Raw genomic sequence first — 26,585 nt, 5'->3', positions numbered from 1 at the left:
AAACATACCTCAATACCATGCCTTTTGCATAGGACCAAAATGTAAGTAGAATTAAAAACTTTTTTCTCATAACTCACATTTTATGTAGCAGTGTGTGATGGAGGGGCATTTGCAGGCTGTAGGGTAGACAAAGACTGAACTATGTAATAAAATTCATGCATAAATTACTAATGGTACCCTATCTAAGGCTAACATATTGACTAACCCTCCTGTGAACATCAAACAGGTCAGTGCACTAAGAGGTTACTAACTAGCTAATGCCTGTGGTGTTTTTCTTATGGGGGTTTAAAAGGAGAAGAAAATAACCCTGACTTTTTTCAGATGGTATTTTCACTGTGAGAAATATATGGGCTCATTTTGCAACACTTCTCTGAATTTCAGTTTAGGAAGCAGTTTTATGAAGTGCTGATACCCAGACTCTCAGTGGTGCTTAGAAACATGCAAAGCCAGAATGATAAAATAGCTTTAAAGTTGACTACAGTTAAAAGAGAGTAACTAGTTTTTACAGAACCTGACAGCATTTCACTCTCCTCCCATTACAATTTGGAAGTTAAATATAGGAAAAAATAGGTAAAAGCCCCAAAATCATCTCTGACCTATCCAGTTCTTTGGAGTTTGTTAAATGGAGACAATCTGGACAGACATTTAAGAGATTAACCAACATGTATATTTGTATAAGAAAAGGAAGTTTTGGAGCACTCATGTCATTGTATGAAGCTTAGTAGCTGAACTTCCTGGAAAATGACTTAAGCCTAAGTGGGGGGGGGGGGGGGGGGGTATGGAGGGAATACTAAATTGTGCCGTATACTAAAAATTACTTCAGACAATCTCATTTTTTTCACTTAAGAAAATGTTCTTACATGACCATGATTTTTTAACCTGTGCAGTGTTTGGGACAGGGAGTGTCTCTTGCTACAGATTTGTGAAAGTATTTGGGCTAATGGGACTTGCATCTTGGTAATAATGGAATGAATTATTATAACTATTTTGTATTTATTAACATCTCATGCATGCACATAGAATATTTCTTTTCCTACGTTATTTATACAGAGCTACTAAGTGAAGCAAAATTGCATGAATGCCCCAGAGCCTGTTGCTGTACACACAAAAACTTATTCACTTTGATTACACATATTTAGAGAGAGCTTTTGGATTCTCCTTGTTAAAAATAGCTTGGTACAGAAATACCCAGAGAAATTAGGACTGGAGGGCACTTTTAGGCTTGTCTTTACAAGAAATGGGGTCATGACCTCTTCTTTCTCCCTAAGGGTAAATACCATGGTGCAGAGGAATACTTTCCTCCCATGTATGAAAGCCTTGTCCATAGAGGATGTTGGGGACAGTCCTTGGAGATTATTTCCTCAGGTCAGTGACCAGGGCAGGGCTGAGCTCTAATGGGGACAGCCCTGGTGGCTTCGTGAGTAGCTGGGTACCAGTGCTGGAGCCTTCTCCTGACCCTTGAGAGCTTAGGGGGAGAGCTGTAGCCTGAGAAACTCCTGGTTCATCCCGTTACCTTCAGGCTGAATAAACTCTTTCCGCAGAGAAATAAGTTGACAATAAATATATGCCTTTTTCTTTCTGAAAAACCTCTGAAGATATGCATTGCACAGTCTCCTTAGGCAGCATATTTTGTAATTTCTCTATCCTTACTGTTTGAAATTTTTTGAGCACATTTAATCAAAATCTCTTTCGCTTCAGTTTAGGCTCTTTATTCCCTGCACTCACCACATGAGATCCAGAGCACATTATTTCCCTCAGCTTTATCAACACATCTGCATTTTATAAACAAAATATTTCTGTTTCCTTTAGTCTTTCCCTGTAGGATATTACAAAAGGGGTATGTCTTTTAGATGTCCAGTCATTCCAGTTGCTTCTCTTCAATTTCTACCAAATAGGTCCAATCTCTTCTGGAATCTCACAGTCTTAACAAGTGAGAATTAAGAGCCCTTACCCACAGAATCTTGCACAGTAAATGTCTCATGTCTCATATGCATGACATACTTTATACACTCTACTGCAATGTAGCTTTTTTCAGCACAGCATGTTGCCGGCTGAACATGTTTTTGACTCATGTTCAGCCTGCAATTCAGATCCCTTTTTGGTTCTTGTTGGTAGAACTGCTGTCAAATTCACATTTTCCAATTGTGTGTTTGTGTAGCTGATATTCCAGATGAATATGGAGTGTTTGCATTTATTTTATTGAATTGCATCCTGTGATATACATATAAAACTGATGAACTGGTTTTGTTGCAGTTCTACATATTGCTGATCTCCTGTCTTCAATCCTGCACCGTCCATGTTTTTCATTTACTAGATACTGGCATCTTGGAATATTCAACAACTTGAAAAGTGTGTTCAGCGCTCTTCTAAAAATCTTTCAGAAAGGCACCTAAGTAGTATTGCTCTACTTCTGCTCTTTGTTTTGTATTCTCTAGTCTCTAATTTCTATTCCTAGCTGATAGCTTTCCCCAGCAAGCCTTCTTGATTATTTATGCCTCCTCCTTCAAAATGGCATTTAGCTTGGAAGAGTGTGCACTGGGATGGCATCCATTACCTCATGTTTTTAACGTGCTCTTGGCATCTCTTGTTATAGCAGAGAGAGCACAGGCTCTTTCTATGCTAAACAGCCCAGCAGGGCTCCTGCTTTCCCAAAAGAGTTGGGAAAGGATTTGGGAAGTTTATCATGTTTATCTTGGTTGTAAAGAACCAAGAACAGCCAGGTTTTAGCTGCCGGTTTTCAGACAATCCTGGGGTCACTATGCATACATTCTTTTGCAGAATGCATCAAGAAGTAGGGGTGAGAGGACCTGAAGGAAGGCAGGACTATTGGTATCAAAATTTCTAAGTCATTACTGTCAGTCTAGCTTTCTTTTTTTTTCTTCCCAGCTTCATTCCTAAATTCCATCACTCACAACTAATTGCCAAGCAAAATGGGTAAACCACATTATGTTCCTCCTTTACAGGCTGGCTAAGTTATGCAGAATAACATATTATCATTCTTCATTATTTCTTGAGTGCAAGTGAATTGGATTGTGTAGCAGAGGTGACAGGTACCATTCTGGGAGATGACTGATTCTGACAATTATCAATCTAGATATTAATGTCATACTCTCTAACCCATACTATCTTTTAATATTTTTGTTTATCTCTTTTTATGAACTGGTACAAATACTTTCACTCATTTTCTCCCCTTGCATTTTACCAAAGGGTTAATACTTCTATGTAAGCAGAGTGGGATTCAAGGGCAAAACAACAATCAATATTACTAGAGGCTGTGGGATGTTAATTGTCCAGCCCTGCTTCCTGGTTTGTTTTGCTGTTGGCTTTTTTTTTTCAAATCTTTGCCTTTATTGATTCCCTACCTCCCCACTAATCCCTTCCAGAAAAAAGGATGGCTGTCACATCTTTCTAAATAAAAGTGACAGCACGGATGGTAGTGCTCAGGTGAACAATCATAGGCTATTTGTACCAGGAATTGCTGATGTTATTGAGGGCAAGTGCAAGTAAACAGAGGTTACCCACTTGTTTAGTTGCTACCTATCCTCCACACAAAGTGCCATAACAGCACAGTCTGTGCATCCTAACATGTCTGAACAGCAGGCACCAAGCAGAGATGCTTGGAGGTGTTGTACCTGACACTTGAGAGCTCTCTAAATTTCTGACTGCTTTCTGAGACACAGCAGTGGGAGCCCAGGATGCTGCCTTTGCACACTGGAGCTCTTCCACAGAGACCTCCTGCTCCAAAGGACCCTGTGTCCTTTCCCACCACTGCTGCTGCAAGAGCAGCTGGGAGAGCCAGAGCTGAACATCCCCAATCCCATGTAAACTGCCTAGACAGGCAATCATAAGGTGCCTGAAGGGCAGCTTTCTGCCTTCTGAGGACACTGGCTGGGCAGCCATCAGCAGAACTGGGGGAAGGAGAGACTGCTCCTATGGACAGCTGGTATAGAGGGGTCCTAATAAGTCTTCTTGTCTGGGAGCAGCTACAGAGGTGTATCCTGTGGTCCTGCACTACCTGAGTAAGGTGAGAGTCTGGAGGAATTCCACCACAGAGATATGGCCACTGCTGGCAGATTCAGGGCATTGTGGTGTCTAGCCACTACTGGTGTAGGGTGGAAGTTAGGCTACAGTCACATTCCATGCTTGGATGTCCGCTCTGAGACAGGAAGAAATTGTCATTATGCACATTTTGTATAATGAGTGAATGTGTGGAAATTTATTTTTCCCTCTGTTTTTTCTCTCTCATGTTGTACTTACCTTGTACCTGAGTACAAGGTATTTTCACCAGTGTAACTTAAGCATATCAAACACTCTCCTCCTGAAATCCAAAACTTCCAAAGTTTTATTCAAGCTATAAACAGATAATATTATAAGCAAAAGGGACCAGAGCAAACACTTCAATATAAAAAATATTTGCTTTGTGCCATTATTTTATCTGACTCATATTATAGAGTTACTGTTTTTACCATAGGTAAAACAGCAGCAGGTTGAGCAATGAGCCACTATTCTCTTCACAAGGAAGAACAAAGGACAAAGCAGCCCTTGGTAACAAACATTTGTATGAGCCAGAGTGTGATGAGCTTTTTAATAAAGGCAAAACAAACCAAAAAAGTAGGGGTTTGGAGCATCAAAAGGATGATGAGCAAGAACAAAAAGTCAGCAGTACTGAGAGTGATAGATTGACACAAACACAGAGTCTTTGGAGCATGGAACATCAATATTACAAACAGATGAAAAGCAATTATAAATGAAAACAAAATCATAATATATCTGGAAAGACAAGAAAGTTATCAGTCAGAGGGAGGGGCATTAATTAGGACATGCAAAGTAGGAAATCACTTAGAGACACAGAGCCCATTAGCAGCTCATAGCCCCAAGCTAAATTCAAATCGGAGACTCAAAAATGACACTTACACATGGTCTGACACACATGGGGTACTGCTGTGATGAAAGCAAAACTTAGTTCTGCAGTGGCTTATGAAGTATGTAGGATCCCCCTGAAGTGATGATGAAGCTTACTGATGAGCAGGATGGCAACACTGATCCAGACAAGGCAATGCTCAACCATGACCCCAGCGCCCACACCAGAGAGATGAGACCTCCCCCCAGCTGAATGGGATGTCAAGGCTCCTCACAGATGAAACACTTTTCTTACACAAAAATACACTTTTCCTACACATCAATTAATTCAATACACTTTTCTTACACATCAATTAACTCAGGATAGTGTCTACAGGTTCCTCAGATGCCATCACCAGGCACAAGACAGACTATCTGGTTGATGGAAGTTTCCAATAATCATGCAAAAGAGAAGCCCTGCAACAGTGAATCTCACTGGTGAGCCTGGAGCAAAGTCTCACAGCTCACCAAGATGCCACACAAAGCTTTTGAAAGGCAGAGTTAGCCAGTAGGCAAAAACTGTCTGGCCTTGCAAAAATAATGGAGTCTATCATTACACACCTAGGAGATTCCCTGGCAACTCTTGAGTATTTTGTTAACAAGCCAAGGAATACAAGCATGAAACAACTCCTATGATTCTGAGAATATGTAAAAGCAAATGTGCATTTCAATAAGAAAATAAAATCACCAACTGGTGTGTACTTTGCAGTTTTAAACAATTCTGTGTTGCGGAAAATCTCCAGCTATGAGTCTTTCACTCAGCTCTTAATTTCTTCATGAATACCTCATCATGTGAGGTACAAAGCACTAGAACTAAATTCACATGAATCCCTGAAAGACAAATGCCTCAGGAAAATAACAAATGCTGAAAAAAAAGAAATTTTAAGATACATATTGGTTTATTTCAAAGTCCAGCAACTATTATTTCCAAAGTTGTTCAGAAAAAATAATGGAAAAACATAAGAGAAGTTGCTGTCAAACAATGGAAAACCATGGAGAAGACACAAGCTGCAGGAGTCCTTCCTTAGAGCAACCTCTGGGGAAGGAAAACGTGTGGAGAGCAGCATTACAAAAGAGTTCTTGGTTTTGGCCATTGTAGTATTTGACAACATAGGAAAATGGGAATTCAGACTATCACTGGAGATAGCAAATCTAAAGTTAATTTCCTAAACAGCAAGCTTGCCTGGAGAAGAACCTCTTAGGTACAGAAATGAGTCTATGCTGACATTTGTGGCCAGCACTGATGGGAAGTGTCAATTGTTTAGGAAGAGAATAAATGTGCTGTCATAGAGGGTTACTAAAGGTGAAAAGGCAATTAACGCTCAGGGCCTTGAATCCCTAAGGGTCACTGCCTAAGCCTCCTGAAAAATTAGTCCATATGTTCTGTATTATTTTCTTTGGCTGAAAAACAGATTAGGACTGTACAATATACACATGGGAAGTGGAGGCAGCCTCATGTTGCTTACATTCACAAGAGATCTCCACATCCACTCTTTGGGAAAAAAACATATGGAAGTGCAGATTATGCAAGTGTTCCTCTGCCTTTGGTGTTTCCTATTTCATTTTGTCTGTTCTTTACTCATCTTGCCACCTTATATGATGCTCTTGTGAGAGAGATCTAGACATAACCACACTGAAAGAGCACAAAATTTCAGAAGTGTAGTATTTTATCTCCCCTTTGACTTTATTGATCAGTCATTAGCTTTAGACTAAATGCTGCACTGTGATTTTTGATTCAGCTGCTGAAAAATCCTCATCTATGAAGCCTAATCTCTTATGCACTGAATTCATTCCTTAAGGTATGTCTAAAGCTAAGACTGAAGTTTTGGGAAGGATTGTCTTTCTCCTGCCTCATTTACTCTTGTATTTGTTATGGGTGTAACCATTAATGGTTCCATTGTGGTATGGAGAAGTATTTGTGAGGAAACTTCTGTCTCCAAGAAATGCTCTCATATGCCTCCAGCCACTCAGGAGTAAAGCAGAGATTGTGCCCACACTGTACTGCAGTGCTCATTCCCAGGATATTAGCAGACCTAAACGTTTTTGCTCAACTTTGACTTTTAAACAACTAGTTCTTTCTTTCAAATGAAGCAAAATCACTGCAGAAAAGATTCTTGGCAGCAGTTTTTGCTCTGGCTTCCTGAGGAATGCGCTCTCTTTAAAAACTGAATGAAAAACCAATGGCACATAAAACTGCCTCATGACAATGCTGGCAGTTCTACCAGTTTCTCATCCACCCACACTTACCAAGCACTATGCATTATGTTAGAATTGTAACTTTGAAATTATAACCTCTGAGGACATGCTTTTTAATCACCAGTATTTCCTTTTCTACTTTCAGAGTGTTGTGGAAGTGTTATTTGAATAGCGGGTACCAGATTTTGAATGTCTGCAGTGCTTACAATATCCTGTTAGTGATAGTATCAGAAAAGTCCTTCAGCTGAGACCTCTTGGATTCTCACACTCAAAGAAAATATTTTAGCCATCTGTTCACCTGATATTTGCTACAGCAGAGAAGAAAAAGCTCGGTATTTTCTAGTCAGCTTAGGTCCAGTGTGGAACACCTCAGTGTTCTTTTGGCTCCAGAAAACATCCTATTATGGCAAAAGTTTGGGTATTCCTGCTTTATATCTCATAGAATATATCCAAGTATGATGCCTAATATGACTTCTAAAAGCCTCTTAAGTAATATTGATCTTCTTTCACATTAATCAATTTTTTTTCTCAGCAACTGTAAATATCAACCAGTCTATAAAGATGAAAATGTTCTTGCTCTGAACAAGAAAGTTTCAAGTTTTGTGGCTGAGTATGTCAGCACCAGACTTCCAACATGACATGCAGAGCTGTAGACCCAAATTATAGGCCACTCCAAACACAAAAGTTTAAAAAACAGCCACTCCCCTCTTTCAAAAACTCTTTTGTATTCTTTTTGGTTTCTCTAAGAACACGTTGTTGATGATGGTATTTTCCTACTGCATTTACACAAGCCTAGAGTTATAAAAGCCAGGCAGGCAGCACTATCCATCTGGAAGTTGATATTCACTTGTGTAATGGCTGCCCTGTGAATAGGGGAGATTGCATAAACTCAGATTTGTGGGATATGATTTTTCTCAAGCTCTGCTTGCAGCCCAAGCTTCAAGTGTGACCTACAATGGTACCTAGTTGCAATTGCTCAGTATCTCTGAAAATCATGTGGTCCCCACACACCGATAAGGAGCTTAACTCCATATGCTTTGCTTTGAAAAACTAGTGCTTTTTTTAGATGAAAATCTAAAAGCTATCATAGCATTTCAGACCATTAATAAGATTTTATCAGATTATGATCCCTTTAGTGGCACAATGTGTGTTTTACCTAAATAGCCTGATGAGGCTCAAATGCCTCATGCTAGCCTCTTTCTGAGTGCTGTGTCACATGCTGAGAGCAGAAAAAGCTGGAATGTCACTGCTACCACGTGGCCATGCCAAACAGCAGCAAGGATCTGACTGAGGCAGATACACCCAGGCAGATGTGGCCAGCTATCCATGCCTCCTTCCCCTCTGCTCCCTGATGACTTAAGACATTCACCCCCAGGGCAGTGTGGACAGTAGGTAATTCCCTCAGCCATACCCAAACTTGGGACACCGAGCTCTTCCAGTCCCAGCTCTGCACATGCAAGAGGTCAACTTCTGCCCCTTGTCACAGGCGAACCTCTTTGCTAATGGGGATGGTTTGGCATCCCTACCCAGTGCCTGTGCTATGTTGGCTGCTTGCTTGCAGTCATAGGCACATTATGGTGTGTAGGATGGGCCATCAGTGATTTCACTCAGTGTCTCCTGAGAGACGAGAGGCTGCTGAAAGCACTGATGCTAACCTGAGCGTTTTCGAAAGCCATCTCCACGTGGCTTATTGTTACACTGATTGCTGATAGCTTGAAACATCAGCTCTTGGGATTCACTATCCTGAAACCATTCACGCGCACCCACGCCCGCACACACCACGAAGAGAAGTGAACGGTCGCATTCAGCGTTTTAGTGCTGCAGGTATGCAATGTATATAAACGTAGTGTGCGTGACGGGGCAATACTGCATTTCCTTACAGAAAAAAAGAAGTATAAACCACCCAGCGAGCGTATGCTCCCCGGGAGCGCCCTGCCGCGGGCGCAGCCGTTCCGCCTCCGCCGGCGGCGAGCAGCGGCCGCCCACGTTTCGCCGGCACGGGGCAGCCCCGCGGCGCTCTCGGGGTGCTCCACGCTCCGCTCGGGCAGCTCACGCCGGGCACGCTGACCCGTGCCGTGCCAACCCGAGCCGAGCCGAGCCGCTCCGAGCCACACAGCCCCGCCTCTGTCCCCGCCCCGGCCGGTCCGGGCCCACCCCCGGCGGCGGGGCCGCTGCGCCGCCGAGCCGTGCGAGGCTTTAAGCGGCAGGTGCGGGGGAGCGGAGCACACGCGTGAGCGGCGGCTGCTGCGGCCCGGCGGTAGCGGCGGCGGGCGCCTTTCGGCTCGGCGGGAGCCGCGGCGGAGCGGAGCATGTCGGTGGCGACCGGGGGCAGCGAGGCGGCGGCAGCAGCGGGCGGAGGCGGCGGGAACCGCGTTTTCTTCCAGAGCCCCCGCGGCGGCGGCGGGAGCGGCGGCTCCTCCGGCAGCTCCTCCCGGGAGGACTCGGTGTCGGCAGCGGCGGCAGTGGTGCAGGTCCAGCAGCGGCGCCACCAGCAGGGGAAAGTGACGGTGAAATACGATCGGAAGGAGCTGCGGAAGCGGCTGGTGCTGGAGGAGTGGATCGTGGAGCAGCTGGGGCAGCTCTACGGCTGCGAGGTGCGGGGCCGGGGTCGCGGGGTCCCCGGCGCGGTTGCTGTCGCCTCAGTCCCCTCGCCCCCGGCATCCTCCTTCTGCTCCGAGTCGCATTTCGGCGCTGGGCAGAGGAGCGCTGTCACCGCCACCTCCAAATGACATTCCCGGTCCACCGCCTCCACCCTGCCGCTGCCCCGCGCCTCAGTGGTGCCTCGGCTCGGGGAATGGTGAAAGGTGCCCATGTCCTATAGAAAGGGTGTCCCCCGTGCCCTCCCGAGGGGAATAGGACGGGACTGCCCTTTGGGGACGGGCGGTGGCTGCCGCACGGAAGGGTCCTTTTCCCCCGTGGGGGCCCCGGCGGCTGCGGCAGGTCCGGGAATGCCAGGAGGTTCGTTCGCCCGCGGCTGTGGTGGCCGGGAGCCGCTGTCCCCGCAGCCTTCCCGGGCAGGGCGGACCGGGGCTCCGAGGCGCCTTCCTCGGGCTGGGCGGGCGTCGGTCTCCGTTAGACGCGAGCTGGCCCAGCGGCGGAGCCCGGCGGGTCCGGGGGCAGAGCGGTGTGCTGGGCACAGGGAGCGGGACCTGCGCGGGGGATGTGCGGAGGCGGCTGGTGTGGAGGAGAGACTCCGGTGCGGGTACGGTCCCCTCTGGATCGTGGGTTTGCGTTATCCCGATCTACAAGAGCGGGGTAGATACTGGCCAGGAAATTTCAGTGAGCAATTCGGAGATCATTAGGACGAGAATCGAAAACGCTGGGGGCTTGTATGTACGTGATTTGTACGTATCAAATCTGTTTTTCTCTTACTCTGGGCAAAGAGCGAGTGTTGCCAGAATGAATTCTCTTCTGTAGAGGACAGATGAGCAGGAGGATGTTTCAAGATTGTTCAAAGAAATGGCAAATGTTGTCTTCCTTGTGGAGATAACGATGTTGTAAACCTAATCCCCAATGGATCCTATCTCCCTTCCACTTCGGGTATTTACTCTTACCAAAACGTTAGGGCTAAACTGAGGTTCACACATACTTTTCCCATCAGTCGTCTAATTCACTTTTATTAGGGACTTCTGAAGTGAGATTTGTTGAAGCCAGATATAAATTTTGCAGCTAGCATGTCCAGGAGCCAACATCTCACTCCTGAGCATGCTGGAGCTAGGAAGACAAGAACTTGACAGCCCTTGAGGTCTGGATGTCTTTGGTGGATGTGAGAATATAAATAACCTGGATGGAATATCTAGCGCACACATAATACAAATGTTTAAAGAAACTCCTTTAATCTCAAAAGTGATTTATTGGCAAATTTGTTAGACCGACACATAAAAAATGTGCATGTGTCAAGTTAAACCTCCTTAACTGTTCACATCCATGAGCTGTTGGAAGGAAAGAAACAAATGAAAACTCCAGTTAGAAATAATAAAAATAAGCAGTTCTTAGTCTTCATCTTGGTGTGACTTGCCTCTCCAGTCTCATGACTTGTTTGGCCACATAGCCTGTAGGCTGTGAGGGTTTTCTGAGGCAGGAAGTGTTTACAGTTGTTTGTGTGAACCGATGATTCTGTGCCTGTGCAGGCTGATAACGTAGTTAGTGTCTGGCCTGCTGGATCCGTCCTCTGGTTTGACTCTCACTGCTCAAAAACACCAGGCCTGTTTGGGCTGAGTGCTTTTGACATACGGGTAAACTACTTCTGTTCATAAGAAAGGATGTGGTATATAGGAGCAAAGCCCAATGGAATTGTTGCTGCTCTTCACAGTATTCAAATCACAGGCTTGTTGCACAAAAATAATTCATTCTTTTCCTTGTTATAGTTATTGCTTCCAACGAAAGTAGAAGGATGTATGCTTTAGAAGGTCTGTGTTAAGGTGGAGACCATATATAGCTGAATAAAAATAACTTGCTAGAGGGTTTGGTTTCTGAAGTGACTTTTAGGGGGAAAAGTGGTTTAGAATAACAGAACAAAATGCTTTTAGATTTGAAGGCCAAGGGCAAAATATTTAAGTAATTTTCTGCTCTTCTTTGCTATTATGCATCAACTCTATCCAGAGTCAGCACAGATGATGGTAGTGAAAAGGTCAAGCTATTAATATACTATCAGAATAAAGTTGAAGATGTATGATGAGTGTAGTGATTAAAGACAATAGCAATTTAATGCAAGATGCTTTGCTTGAATCTGCTTGAATTACTTCTAGGCTTAGAGATGTAGCTCTCAGGCTGAAATTTAATCACCTATGCAGACAGTTAATAACCCTGTCTGAGGGCAGGTTGGGAGGGGGTTGGGAATTGCTCACTTCAACTTCTATGGAAGATCTACAATAACTTCTCAATGAAATGACATTTACATTCTGTAATGATCTAAAATCTTCCAGATTGTCAGAAATAGCCATTGAATTTTTAATCCTGGAAGAGCTAACCAATGTCAGTGTTTCATTGTTATTCTGATTCAGAGCTCTATTTCTAAGGAGCAGTGCACTTCATTTCTGGGAAGAGCAGAAATAAGTAGAGGGTGCTTGCAATGTGGTGCACTGAAAGTCTGTAAGAAGACTTGCATGTCTCTTTGTTAGACTGCATAAATGTGGTGCCTGCTCACTGTTTTCCATTTAAATAATGTTTGCTATTATGCTAAGATTCATCAGTAAGTGGATACTTACAGAAAGATTCCCTTTATTTAAAACTAAACATGTACTCAGTCTCTCAAGTACTTGCAAGTTAAGTCAGCTCTAAGCCTGTCTTGGCATGGCAACAGAGTTTAGGAGATGAGGTTGGGAAATAACGAGACAGGTTTGTTTGTGTTCTTTTTCTAGTGGATCTTGTCTTTACTGGTACATTTCTAGTTTTAAAAATTGTATGCCAAGCAATATAATGGTGTTGGGAGTGTGACTTAGGAGGAGACTATTTTTAATGCAGACCTCAGTTATATGACACAGAGTTTAGCTTTAGAAAGGTTACTTCCACATGATGCAGACTCTAGGGATAAAAGACCCTTTACCTGAATGGTAAAGGTTATCAAGGTAGAAAACTTTAATAGGACCAGAGAGACTTAAGCAGGATTTGTTTGGCACCAGAACCTGCCAGGCTAACATACTCAGGTCAGGTGCTGCAGGTGATGTTGGTCTGGCTGTCTGCTTCTGGGACTGCTTCATTAAAAAAAAAAAGTTTTATAACCTGTTTTTTCTGGTTTCTGTGAGTGGTGAAACTGAGGTTATGGTTGCAGGCTAGTATATTGAAAATGCAATGCTTTAGTTGCAGGACTTGAACTGGCTTCAGTGTTGACCTTTATTAGGTATCTTAGTACTAAAAATAGTTTCTCCACCGATGCTTTGTGTTTTGGGCTAAGTCCATTATTGGTTAAGAATTGCAAAATAATGCTGCATAAGTGCAACTTACACCATCACTATTCATTCCCTGATGGCTTGCAACTTGTAGCTGAGCATGAAAGTGGTGACAGACCAGTTTTCCAAATGTATGATCTATGTTTTGTGCACCTGCCAAACTTGTATGACTTTGTATATGAAAAACAGAGACCACTGGACTTGTCCCCAGAAACCATTCAGTTTTGCAGGTGAATTTCTGTGCTCTGGGGTCCTGTCTATCCAGAATTATAGCATTTGCTATAAATGGTACACAGATTTTTGCACAATAATGAAGAAAGGATTTGCTTGTGCTATGGATTTGTTGCTGACTATTTTTTAATGCAGAGATTTACATGTGCAAATCAAATGAGCCCCTAGACTTTGCACTCTAAAAGCTAAATACAAGACTTGCCTTCTGAGATATTGCTGAGCTTAGCTGAGTAATCAACTATTTTATTAGAGTATGTCTAGTGATATATGGAAGTCAGTGCTGGGCAGGGCATATGATGTTGGTCTGGAAGTATCAGAGTGTTGTGTCCAAGCTTATATTTTTCCATTCCAGGAATGGCAATACGCTGAGATTGTGTGTAAAAATTCACTGTACAATAAAATGCAGTTGGAAGAGCTGCCCATAAAGGCCCTTCAGGCATTTCCATTAAGAGTACAAATCCATGTCAGACTGAGAATTGTTTTGTGTAAGATTTTCTTCCATCTTCTGGTATAGATACTGCAATGACAAGAGTGGCATGAAGCACTGAAATGGGCAGGGATTTCATGTTGGCAGTGGAGTATGGGAGGGAAAGGAGCAGTTTAGCTCAGTCCTGTACAGATCAAGAGCTCCCTTTGCCTGGTTGCTCAGTGACTGCGGAGATCACCCTCTTTGTCTGTCTTCCTGAAGCTGCTGGGATATGCTGACATTTCCCTCCACACACTGTCTTTTCCAAAACAGCCTGGTCAGCATGCTGCTAAGGCTGCCATGTGGTGATGTGGACCTGATGGTATGATCAGGTACTACTTATGCCTCAGGCTCTAGTGAGGTAATGTTTGAAATTTATTATTCATTTCTCAGAAAGGCATTTGCTAAGAAAATCCACTGAATAAAATGCTACACAAGCAAACTTTTGCCTACAGTCTCACTCTTTGAATAGACTTCTAACTTGGACTAAGATCTCAGAAATGGTAATTGCATGTGGATTCCTTTCTCAATGGATTAGAAGTGGAAAGAGGATGAGAAGGATCTGAGAACTAGAGAGAGTGTCACTCCTTTAAAAAGATGCAAGTTAGTAGGAGGCATAATAAAGGATTTCTTTCTTTAGGAGATTGAATGTTGCAGTTCAGATGCATTGGAGTAAAGAACTCGTAGATCCACCAAGGTGCTTAGAAAATTATTTGAATTCTTTATTTTGGACAGCTCTTACAGATCTCCATGTTGTACAGCACAAACTTTGGTGTACTCTCTTGAGGGCAAGGAATACTGGGCAACATACTTGTGTCAGTTGAAGAGTTTCTGTGATCAGAGATCTGTAAAGGACACAGGCTAGACAGGTGTAGCAAAGGCTTATTCTATCATGTAGCAACCACACAAGGCATTTGAATCCCAAGAGCAGAAAATGGGAAACCTAAGAAATGCACGTTGTCTTAAAACATACTTTGTAAAATGCATGCAGTTCTTTTTGGAGGAGTGGGCTTAAGGATCTGTGAGGGTGGCAAACACTTGATTGTGATAAAGTCAGAGCCTTTTGTTTCTAAATGAACTTAAGATCTTGCCTTAAGTTCTAAAGACCCTACTCTAGCAGGAAGTGTACTAGTATTCAGCTACTGAACTTGCCTTCTTTTTGCATGCAACAGTGCAAAGGAATTCAAGGAGAGAAATTCATCACAGTCAGGTGCAAGGTTCTGCACATGGGTCAAAGCTGTCCTGACCACAAATACAAGTGGGGTGGAGAATGGATTGAAAGCAACCCTCAGCAGAAAACTTGGGGATGTTGGTTGACAAGAACCTCAACGTGAGCTGGCAATGTGCACTTGCAGCCCTGAAAGCCAATTGCATCCTGGGCCTCATTAAAAGCAGCATGGCCAGCAGGTCAAGGGAGACAGTTCTTCAGCATTTGCTTCACTCTTGTGAAACCCCACCTGGAGTACTGCATCCAGCTCTGGGGCCTCCAGCACAAGAAGTACATGGACACTTTGGAGTGAGTCCAGAGGGGGGCCACAAAGATGATTGGGGGCTGCAGCACCTCTCCTGTGAAGGCCAAGATCTGGGATTGTTCAGCCTGGAGAAGAGAAGGCTTCAGGGAGACTTAGAGAGGGCCTGAAAGATAGTTTGAGAGGGGCATGTAGTGAGAGGACAAGGAGGAATGGCCTCAAACTGACAGAGGACAGGCTCAGATGAGGTAATAAGGAATAAATTCTTCACTGTGATGGTGGTGAGGCGCTAGAACAGGTTGCCTAGAGAACTTTGCATCCCTTGAAGTGTTGTTGAAGTTGGATGTGGCTGGCCTAGTGGAAGATGTCCCTGCCGATGGTGGAGGGATTGAAACTAGATGAGCATTAAGATCCCTTCCAACCCAAACCTTTTTATGATAGCAAGAAAATTATTTTTACTACTATTTGATCTTTCTTTAGTCTAGATGTCATTTCTGTGCTGGTCATGGTTCATTGTTGTATCTGAATTAGCAGCAATATTCTTGACTTCCAATTTAAAGCTTCACAACACAGATTATTGCTCAGCAGCTTTCCATAGCAATTTTTTTGTCCTTTTCCTCTCTGTTCAAGATTCAACTGGTTTCTTTGCTGAAGCAGTAGGTGTGGTTGTTTTATAACAAGGTGAATAAATAATTGATTGCTTACATCACTTAAGATTTTATAATTGTACTTCTTATTAACAGTAGCTTCCAATCTTTGTGGCTACAAAGACTCTTGTGCCTTTAGGCAAATTGTTTTACACAGAGCTGGTTCTTGATTATCCAGGGTTACAAAAGAGAGGAGGGGGTAGGTGGGAGAATAAGGATACAATGGAAAAACTGTGGATAAAAAAATAAATGGTAAAGTCTGCCATAAATCATACAGTGAATGTATAGCTGAAGGGGAAGAGGGGGAACTGGTCATTAATCTGCCCCTTTTAATCATTCAGGTTTATAACAAAAATTCATTATATTGCTTTTGGGCTTGAGTGTAGCTTGGATGTGTTTGTACTTGTAGCACAATTAAACTACAACATGGATGATCCATCCCCGGGTTGTTCTTTGTTGAAGGTGCTGGGCTGACTTGAGCACTGTTGGTTCCTTGTGTTATGACAGTCTCTCCTTATTCTCTGTGCTTTGCATTAGCTGATCTAACCTGTGCTGTCAAAGCAAATGCCTGAAACAAAAATAGCCCTGTTTAAATGAGGAAAATACCTATTTCATTGAATGTTTGACTTCTCTTATAAGGCATAGGGAATATTTCTAAATAGGTCCTGAATGTAAATAAAAAGATGTGAAGTTAAGTCTTACTTCAACCAGAACAAGTAGTGTGATAGTTGACTCTCATGACCACCCTAAACTCATTCTCTTTTGATTCATACCTTGCAAAGACTGGCTGAGCATGTTGCATTCTCACATTTCTCACTTTAGAACAGGTTATCAGCCACTTGAAAACACTGTAATGGGACTTAAAACCCAACCAAAAAAGCCTATGTGGTTTGTAGAGCATACTACTGTACATATTGTGTACATACTTTACATAATATTTTGACAGTGCAGGAGATACCAATGGGGGAGAAAAAGCTATCCTGTCTCTAACCTGATTCAGTCTGAGTTATGGTCCCCTTGTCTCTTGTCACTACAGGTGATAAAGCGGCAGCAGCAATATCAAAACATTCTTCCAGTCTTCTCTTGCCTGCAGTATTCAAAAGCCAAGCTCTCATTTTTCCCTGCCTTACATCTAACTCCAGAAACTTCTATTTGACAGCACAAATTGAGCAGGTTAGATGTGGCCATCCATCTTTGTCACCGCAGCTTTTGGCTGCCTGTTGTAAAACATGAGCAGCTTCTTTTGCTGTTCTCCCATGTGACACATGGAATTATGGAAGTCAAGATTTCTAGAACTTATTAATGCTGGAGAAGGGGGTATAAAATCTTAATTGTATGCAGTCCCTACAGCAGCAGTACAACTTTATTTCAAAGGATAGAATAAATTTAGCCTGTTAAAGATCTTCTTGGAACAAGGAATTGCTTGGGCAGAGGTACACACTGAAACAAATCAAATCTTCTTTGAAGTGATAAGTATTTAATTCTGAGGATCACATTTCATTAACAGAACTGTTACCTCCCCTCCCCACCACTCCCTCCCACCCTGGAAGCATGATATCTATTCTAGGAACCAGTTTAGCATGGCATCTTAAATTATTTTCAGGGAACACACAGATTGCAGCCCCAGAAGGCATCTTGTATATTTTCAATCCATGTGATTATTTATCAGTAGCATAGATCTGGTGCATCTAAATATAGAGAAAAATCATAACATGTTACTATAGGTCTTTAATTATTAGAACACTTGTAGATTTTTTAATTCAGTGCAATACTGTTCAGCCTGTAAAGCAAAGGTAGTATAGAAGATAGCATTAATGAAAAGGCCTAATGGTAAGTGAATGGCTAGTGTGTGTAGTGGTGCTAGTCTAGAGATGACACTTCTAGTGGTGACTCAGAAGAGTTCACCATTCCAAATATGCTGCCAACAAGAGGATCAGACACACTTCAGTCCTCTGTGTTGGACTTCATGAAGTGCAAATGATGGCACAATCAATGCCTAATGAAAATCCTCTTACCAGACTGTCTTAATAGGATTACTTTCCAGAACACAGAACTGGGAAGGATCTCCTAGGTCACATGGTCTGCCTTCTTATTTGCAGATAAGCTCTTTGCATTTGATGTAATTTTTTAATGGAGTAACTTGGCTACATGGTGTTTCTTTCCACAGTATTTTATGTATTTAAATATTACTTTTAAACCCTTTAGGCACTAGGATCTTTCCCATCCTTTCCATAAAATGTAGAAAGACATAAATGAACGACCAGTACTTGCTTGGAATGTGCTTGCTTGGACTTTCACTCCGGGGTGAAGTTTAAACAGATTGTAAATGTGCTTTACTGCCTCTTCTTACTCTGGGCATCATCAGACTCAAGTGATGACCACAGCTAAGGGGCAGAAGTATTAAGACAGTGATTCTCCTGTAGGTCACTTACTACCTTATAACAAAATCCATCTTTTGAGTACATCTGCAGATTCTGGGAGAAATATGCTTACTAATATTTCATGGAATTCATTTAGCACTCCATAGAAAATATGTTAGTGGCTTAAGATCCTAACTTAATTTAGCACTTGAATGATAAATTTTTTGAAGTAGATATTTAAATTAACTCTAGCATGATACAAGTGATTAGCTCTACTTTAGGTGACTGGTATATAACATTTTGACATACTTTAAACACAAAGAATAAGCCTTTACAGTTGGTTGGTTTACATTTTAAAAGAGTACCTGAAGCATGTAGTGCACTTTTTTTTGTCAGAAGAGAATTCCAGATGTTCAGAAATAAACGATTGTCTTTTTATTTTTGTTATGCTATCATGCCATTTTAGGTTTATAGTAAAATTTTGTACTCCTGTTTTAGGTGTGTTGAGGTAAAACTGCATACATAGTCTTCTTTCTTAAAACATTAACAAAGCTCCCTAGAATTTGGATTATGTTGATATCGAAAACTGAATCCTTTGAGTGCAGAGACTGGTGAGGGGAAGGAGTGCTGGTGGTAACTAGCTCACTGGCAGCCAGAAGCATTCCAGCTCTTCAGCTCTTGCTGCAGTACTGCCTAGTCTGCTTAGCTACAGATTTAATCAACTTGCTTATAGCTAGCCAACTACTTTTTGTTTATTAAATCCAAACTCTTAGGCAGAAGATTTGGTTTAGTGTCATGAAGTAATTGTGATAACTAGAGAATTCATTTATAAGAGGAAGCAAATCCTTCACTGTATAATCTGGAGACTGTCTTGTCTCAGGCTGGGGGCAACAGAGGCTTCCAGGACTCGTTTTGTAAAAATCAACACCTAACCAACATCTCTGCCTTTTTTTCCCCAGTATGTCTCTGAACACTTTTTATCTTCTTTATTTTAGGTTCTTATCAGATTTCACCTTAAAATATGTAATGATTACATTGGAATTGTTAGCTCTTGCTCTTAGTTAGTAGTTTGCGGTGCATTTAATGTAGGAAGTGGAAGGAGGTGGGATTGTGTGCCAAAATACTTTTCTGAGAATCTGACAGTAAGAAGAAGCTCTGGAATCAAACAGGGGTCCTGTATAGTCTTTAGCTCCCTTCTCTTTTTGTCATCCTTGGTGGGATAGTCACAGCAGGTTATGCCACCTCCTGGATCTGGAGTTGTTTGTGAATTCATTTTAAAGATCCCTCAGGCACTTTTCCATGTTTTGCAGTTCAGGGACTTGCCCGTGTAGCCAAGTGGTGTCTCTGGCCCCCAGGGAAGAGGAGTGTCTGCTTTAAAGCATGTTAGAACTCCTGCTGATATTTCTTGACACCGGTGGACCAGAGCCAAGATGCATTGACTGCCAGTCCCTGGCCTGCCTGCTGCTCCAAATGAGTATCTGGGGGGAGGGAGAGTCGTCACTGTGTAGAGCACACTGCTATGCCCAGGCACCACTTGGAGGAGTGACTTTCTACAAAGCATGAGAAAATCTCTGTATCTCTTGCATGCATGAATTTCTTCAAAAAGATTACACTGCTTCTAGATTCTGCAGGAATGTAAGTGCACTTGTTTTGTTACCACTGAATAAAACATTCCTTCCCCCCACCTCAGAAAACAGACTTCTTGTCTCTCGTGTTAAATCTTAAAAGACCTAATACTTCTGGCTAAAGAAATAATAATGATTGAAAACTGTCTCCTGTTCCAATCAGTAACACTTTAATTGGCTGGTAAGATAAAAATGTGGTGAGAAGACTATGATTGTGTCAGATGCTTGATGTACCCATACTGTATGACTTCTATTGCAGAAGTCAATTTACATGCAGCTTCTCAGTGTAAAGAAAATCAATACCGGAGACTAACAGATTGTTTTTACAGGGCTGCTGAAACTGAGATGAGGAGAGCCATTTAGAAGGCCTCATTATATCACGTGCTCTTTCCTTGTGTTCTTTCAAACAATCTGATGGAGTAATTAATCCTTGAAGTGCCCCAAGAGGCAAACCTACTTAATTGCACTGCTGTTTAGCCTAAATTCCCAGACTGCAAAGGACCTGGTGTTGATCCTGTTTGATCAAAATTTTTACATGGAGCATATATTCCTTAGGTTTTTTCCATCTTCTCTCTTAGAAAAAAGCTATCAATCTGTCAAATTTGACCTAGTGTGGCATGGTCCTAGTCGTTGTTTCATTCTTGCTGTAGGCAGAATTATGTACAAATTACAGGGAAGCAGTCAGCTGTGCCTGTTGTTGCTTGGAGATGGAGAGTGACCTGCTCTTGTGAATCGCAGAAGGGAGGTATGTCCTGTGACTACTATGTGGAAAATCATTCCACTTGCATAGTCATCAAGGCAGCAACATTTAAGCCTGGTGGCCTAAGCTCTGTGCCTCAAGAGTGGCTAGGTAACAGTGGTTTGGTGTACAGCCTGTATTTGCTAAACTATTTGCCAAACTATTTCTGCTTGATGTGAAAGTGGATGATGACAAAAAAACATGATGTGGTGTTTTGTTTAGCATAAGTGACATCCAGGCATAGACTTAGCACATCCTATTTTTGTATTGAGAACACAAAGCATTTGTTTTGGAGACAGCCCTTGATTTTCAACAAATGTCTTGTTGAGATTGAATCTATGTTATGGGTATGGTTAGGATGTGTTGAATGCTTCTCTTCCACTGCTCAGTATAGTCTGTGATCAATGCCTCTTCTTCATTTAGCAATTTCACACTCTGGTGATTCCTTTAGACTTCTGTAGAGATGCACAAATTAGACAACAATTCCTTAACCAGCATGTTCTGGCTGTATTTGGATAAGTTGTTTTGACAGTTCAGTTATGAAAACAGCAAAATAGTGGTGTCAGTACTGAAGAAGATTAAATGAAGTCTGTGACTGGGTATCAGTTTCTTCTCTATGCTTACTAGTGACACTGAAGCTGCAGAGTGCAAGGTTCTTTGAATAATGAACACAGATTTAAATTTTTAAAAAAAAATTAACCAGCAGAATTGGACAAATGGAATACCTGATGTGCTCTACTATGACTAGCAGTTCCTTCTTGGAAAAAAAGGCATTTTGATATAGTAAAATCTTTTCCTTTAATCACATCATCTCACCAATGATTTTTTTTCTGTATTGTGCTAAAGATGATAGAGCTGCAGCCATTGTAGCAGGGGATTCACTTTATTTATTGAAGTTATGGGCACAATGAGGTGGAGAGTTCTCAAAATTGTATTTCATGTGATACTTGTTTTTCATCATTTAGTAGCAATGGCATGAATCCCAGAGAACTGCTGTGCCTTGTGTCTTGCCCACACCCCCACCTGCTGGCTATAACCCCGTGTTCACTGCCCGTGGTGGATGATTTATCCTCTTAGGATGCATGCCACAAGGACACATCTCCTGCCTTGAGAACGGCTCTGAAATATAAGTGCTTGAGAAGTTGGAGTAATTGGTAACTTCTAAAAAAATCTTTGTCCTAGCAAGTCATAGCTGTCCTAGCTGTCATAAACACCATGCCTTTTACTAGTGGAGAACAAATACACCTCTCTCCTCTAGAGCTTGTTTCTGTGTCTGTGCACTAGGCAGCAGAAGGATTTCCACTGCCTCTGAATGGGAAGTGCTGGGTTGTCAGGGCCAGGTGGGAAGAGATTGGAGAAGAAAGTGGAAAGTTGTTCCTGGAGAGGTAGAACTAAGGTAGAGATGGCAGTAAGCATGTATAAAGTGTGTAGTAGGCTGCCTGCCTCGTTTCCTCGTTTTTCTTTCACACTAGCATGTACTTCAGATCCAGGTGTGTAGGTGTTTGTCTCTTTGGCCAAATTCTGCTGGCTGGCTTGTGCCAGTTTGATAAATATAAGTCATTTTTCTTCTGGATTGCTTTCTTCCTGTGCTCTCAAGTCTCTGATCAAACTTGTCCCCTGTGTCTTTCTCTACTAAAGACTCACAGAAATATTCACGGTAGTGAAAGAGAGAGCTACAGAAGTCAGGGGTTGTAAGGACAAAGGGGATTGACAGTAGTTTGCTATAAGCTTGCTTCTCTTCCTCTAGATGTTGCTCTTTGGACAAACGGGAGCTGGAATTTCGGAAGACTTGTTTGAATAATGTTTGAAGCAGTGCCACTACTGGAGAGCCCATTGGAGGCAGGTTAGAGGTTGAAGTAATATGGTTGCTATCAACAACTGCTAGTATTTTCTACAATTAGTAAGGATGTCTGTACATTTAACTCTGAAGACATATGATGTACTGAAATGCTTCTAAAGCATTTGTCCAGTGGTTTTTGTAATTTGTACATCAGATCTGGGCAAATGTCTTCAGGTACACTTGTACAGTTACCCCATCACTCCAAGCCTATTGCCAACAGATGAAATGGTCTTTGTAGGTGGCTCTTTCTCAGATAGTTCTGGGATGATAAGTGTTCAATAAGATAAGTTGTTAATGGCCTTAGGATTTTCTTATGGATCAGGAACCAGGTCTAAATGTTTGAGGTGCTGGCTGCAGCAAAAATGAAATAATAGGTGTGAATTCATGTTCTGCACTCTGTCCCTTTTAAAGGCATGTTATGAGGCACATTTTTAATAGAGGAGATTTGCCACTCATGAAACTCAGCTAAACACTTACTTAATTTTAGTATTCCACTTCTGATACAGTGGATAGTGTTAGAAAATTGCAGCCTTCCACCATTATTGTTGAAGTGACCTGTTCACCCTGTCACATTATGGCATCTGCTTCTGTTACAGAATACCACTATTTTCTCATTCTTTTGACTTTTAATTTTTTTTTATAAAAAGGCAAAACCTGAACAATATATGCAATTATTTCTGTAGCACTCAACAGGAGAATTAGGCATGTATTTTGGAAGCATTGTAACAGACTGGCTGGCTATGCCTTGAAAAAGCATATTTCTTCCTTTTTCATTTTCACAGCTGCAGTGTTAAGCATAAAAGCAGTGAAGTTAGGGTATGTCTGACTCTGTCCTCCCACACTGGCTTGTTTTTCATATCATATGTTTGTTACTTTTAGGAGTCATCCATGTTTATGTGGGTTTTGGTTTTGGCTTTGATTTTCAAATGGTCAGTTAGCAAATCAACATTAAGAAAGTTGCATGAAAGCCTAACCTGGGAGTTTATTGCCCTGGAAGAGAAAATACATTGACATATATATATAGACAAGGCAAAAGAAGGGAAGCCATCTGTGCGTTAGCAAAGACTGACTTGCAGGGTAGCTGTGTGCAGAGCAGTTGGCTCTCAGCTCTGCTGCTGTAGATGAGGAGTCTTTGCTTGCTGTAGTCTAAGGAGAAGGGGAAGAATAATAGCAAGTGGAGGCTGTGTGTTACTGGAGAGGAACTAATATATGCAAATATATTCTCCTTTGGCATTACTCTGACATTGTGTTGGAGATATTGCAGGAAATGAGACATGGAGTGGAAGCTGGAAGAAAAGGAGTGTGACTTCTTGTCTCCTCTCTTCTGATATACAAATTCTCCCCTCTCAAATCTTGTAATGCTCAGTGTAGAACAGCAGTGATGCTGGAGCTGACTTCTGATAAAAATGCAGCTGCAGAGCAGTGGGGTTGCTGGTGAGGTTGTCTGGCAGTGAGGAAGAAAAACCTTAGCATCCTTGGGAAAGGAGGATGGTTGTGGAATCATAGAATTGTTTAGGTTGGAAAAGACCTTTAAGATCATTAAGTCCTAACATTAACCTAGCACTGCCAAGTCTGCCACTAAACCATGTCCCTATGTGCCACATCTACATGTCTTCTAAATAGAATAGGTATGTGTGGGTATAGTGACTCCACCAATTCCTTGGATAGCCTGTTTCAACGAATGGCAACCCTTTCCATGAAGAAATTTTTCCTAATATTCAATCTAAAACTCCCCTGGCATGGCTTGAGGCTGTCTGCTTTTGCCCAGTCAGTTGTTACTTGGAAAGAGAGACCAACACTTCCTTTCAGATACTTGTAGGGAGCAATAAAGTCTCACTGAGCCTCCTTTTCTCCAAGCTAAAAAGCCCCAGCTCCCTCGGCTGCTCCCTGTAAGACTTGTGCTCCAGACCCTTCACCAGTTCTGTTGCGCTTCTCTGGACATGCTGCAGCACCTCAGTGTCTTGTAGTGAGAGGCCTAAAACTGAACATAGGATTTGAAGTGTGAAGTGAAGGGCTTAGTACAAGGTGATGATTGCTCCCTTGTCCTGCTGGCCACGGGATGCCATTGGCCTTCTTGGCCACTTGAGCACATACTGGCTTGGGTTCAGCTGCTGTTGACCAGCACTCCCACCTCCTCTTGTAATCAGCAGCTTTCCAGCCACTCTTGCACAAGCTTGTAGAGCTGCATAGGACTATTGTGACCCAAGTGCAGAACCCAGTACTTGGCCTTGTTGAGCCTTAGTCCAACAATCCTGCCTGCCCAGATCCCTCTGCAGACCCTCCACCAGATCAACATTCCTTCCCAACTTCATGTCATCTGCAAACTGACTGAAGGTGCACTCAATCCCCTGATCCAGATCTTCAGTAAAGATATTGAGCAGGACTGATCCCAATACTGAGCCCTGAGGGACACTACTTGTGACTGGCCAGTGGTCACCAGCAGTGGCAGCCCTGTGTCTGGCTCCCAAGAGCTGGGTAGGAGGTGTTCTTTCCATGAGCTCAGCTCGGGATGCCTCTGCCAAAAATGACTACAAAAATGGTATTTGGTGGAAGATCTGCTCTTCAGTGTTGGTTTATGCAGTGGTCTGGCAGTGCTCACTGCAGTATGCAGCCCTGGGCCTGGCTGCAGGTCATCCACCTGCCACTCCTGTTCCATGGGCATTGCCTGGAGCAGGCAGCCAGCCAAGGGCATAGGGGGCAGCCCCAGCCCTGGCATCTCCCTGGGCCAGGGGCAGGCTGGGGTGTGGGTCTGGCTCAGCAGGGCCGGTGGCTGGGCAGGGCTGTGGCACCTGGCCCTGCTGGGACGTGGCTGGGCAAGGACTCATGGCCCCAGGAACTGACATGGCGGGCGGTGGGGACGGCCCTGTGGCCCAGGCTCTCAGTTTGGCTGCCTGGTCTGGCTTGCCTGTGGGCAGAGCCTGTTTTAGGATACATTTTTATAGGAGCCTTTGGGCCTGGGTGTTTCTTAAGGCTGTTGGGGGCAAATAGAGGAAGTTTGTCCGTGAAGGGAGTGCTCCAGGTCTGGATTGCAGGCTGTGGGTTGTGTTAACATGTGTGTCATGACTGAGAGTTTGAAGAGGTCATGAAGAGGTCTGAAGAACTGCAGACCCAGTTAAGTTATCATAATCAAAGTGGCCATATGAACCCTGATGAGAAGGTGTGTGTGGCACCATTACTTTAGATTTATGTAAAGACCTGTTTTTTGAAGTGCCTTTGTTCAGCCATGAAGCCCATTTAAATGTCAACTTCTGAAACTGCGTTTCTTATTTTAATTTCGTCACATCACAATAGTTTGATACGCTGAAAGATTTTGCTTGCTACAGAGTCTTTGTTGCTGAGGCTGAAATAGCTGTAAAAGGCAGAGCAGGAGACAGGAAGGGAGAAGAGGGGCAGGCTAAGCCCAGAGCCCATCAATGCTGCTTGGAGGCCCTGCAGTCCTGTCAGGAGTAGCCAGTCCTGTGGGCTGGCTGGAGGTGTTAAAAGGAGAAAAGAAGGTAGGGCATGAGTACTATACCTGATCCAATGAAGCTGGCCATGCACTCTCCTCCCATCACTGTCATGCAAGTGCCGTGGTAGATAACACAGGAGCTGATTACTTTTCTGGTTGTATCTTCATAACATTTAGAACTACCTGACCTGCAAAGATTTCTGTAGATAATAAAAAGGACTAAATTTGCTGGATAATAGTTTCTTTGCAGCAGTGTAAGCTGATCTTGACTGCTGCTGTGTTAATGGTGCCTAAAGAAAACAATCAGCAGGCTAATGGCAGCTTTGAAAACAAAAACTTAACCCTGCTTCATCCTATTCATATCCAAAGAGATGTACATTTCCAATCCTAGTGATCCATTTAACTGCCAAGATTAAACACAAGAAAAAATTATATGCAATTAAAAAGGAAGAAGCATGTTAACGCAACCTTGAGGCTGTGTGATTGGGGACAGTCAAGCAACTGGAAGACAATCTTTAAAACTGAGGTTAGTTTTCATTTGGCTCTTAGAGAATTTTATTCTTCCTGTTTCCCAGATAAATATTTACATTGCTTTAATTCTGAAGCACAGTCTGAAGTACTCAAAGGTTAATGAACAAAGCTTCAGCATTAAGGGCTAGCTAAGTATTTCCTCCATGTCGGAGATGGAAACAATCACTTTATGACACACATACTTGATGGTGAGATACTACTGGAAGGTTGTTGGAATGATTCATCTGTTTAAGCTGTATTTAATTT

General features: G+C 42.7%; 2 protein-coding genes across 2 annotated transcripts in view; one reads left to right on the top strand and one right to left on the bottom strand.

Annotated features, from left to right (window-relative positions):
* Window positions 1-8,771, bottom strand: part of LRP11 (LDL receptor related protein 11) — a 65,029-nt gene extending 56,258 nt beyond the window's left edge. Inside the window, exon 1 of the mRNA XM_058019921.1 lies at window positions 8,751-8,771. Coding sequence (XP_057875904.1) covers window positions 8,751-8,771 — 21 coding nt within the window. The remainder of the gene's footprint in view (window positions 1-8,750) is intronic.
* Window positions 8,772-9,362: 591 nt separating this feature from the next.
* PPP1R14C (protein phosphatase 1 regulatory inhibitor subunit 14C) overlaps window positions 9,363-26,585 on the top strand; it is a 50,932-nt gene continuing 33,709 nt past the window's right edge. The window contains exon 1 of the mRNA XM_058020491.1: window positions 9,363-9,689. Within this exon, the coding sequence (XP_057876474.1) occupies window positions 9,405-9,689 (285 nt within the window). The 5' untranslated portion in view covers window positions 9,363-9,404. The remainder of the gene's footprint in view (window positions 9,690-26,585) is intronic.

The sequence above is a fragment of the Melospiza georgiana genome, chromosome 3, assembly GCF_028018845.1.
Source record: "Melospiza georgiana isolate bMelGeo1 chromosome 3, bMelGeo1.pri, whole genome shotgun sequence".
NCBI classification, from domain to species: domain Eukaryota; kingdom Metazoa; phylum Chordata; class Aves; order Passeriformes; family Passerellidae; genus Melospiza; species Melospiza georgiana.
This window is presented reverse-complemented; position numbering and strand designations above follow the sequence as displayed.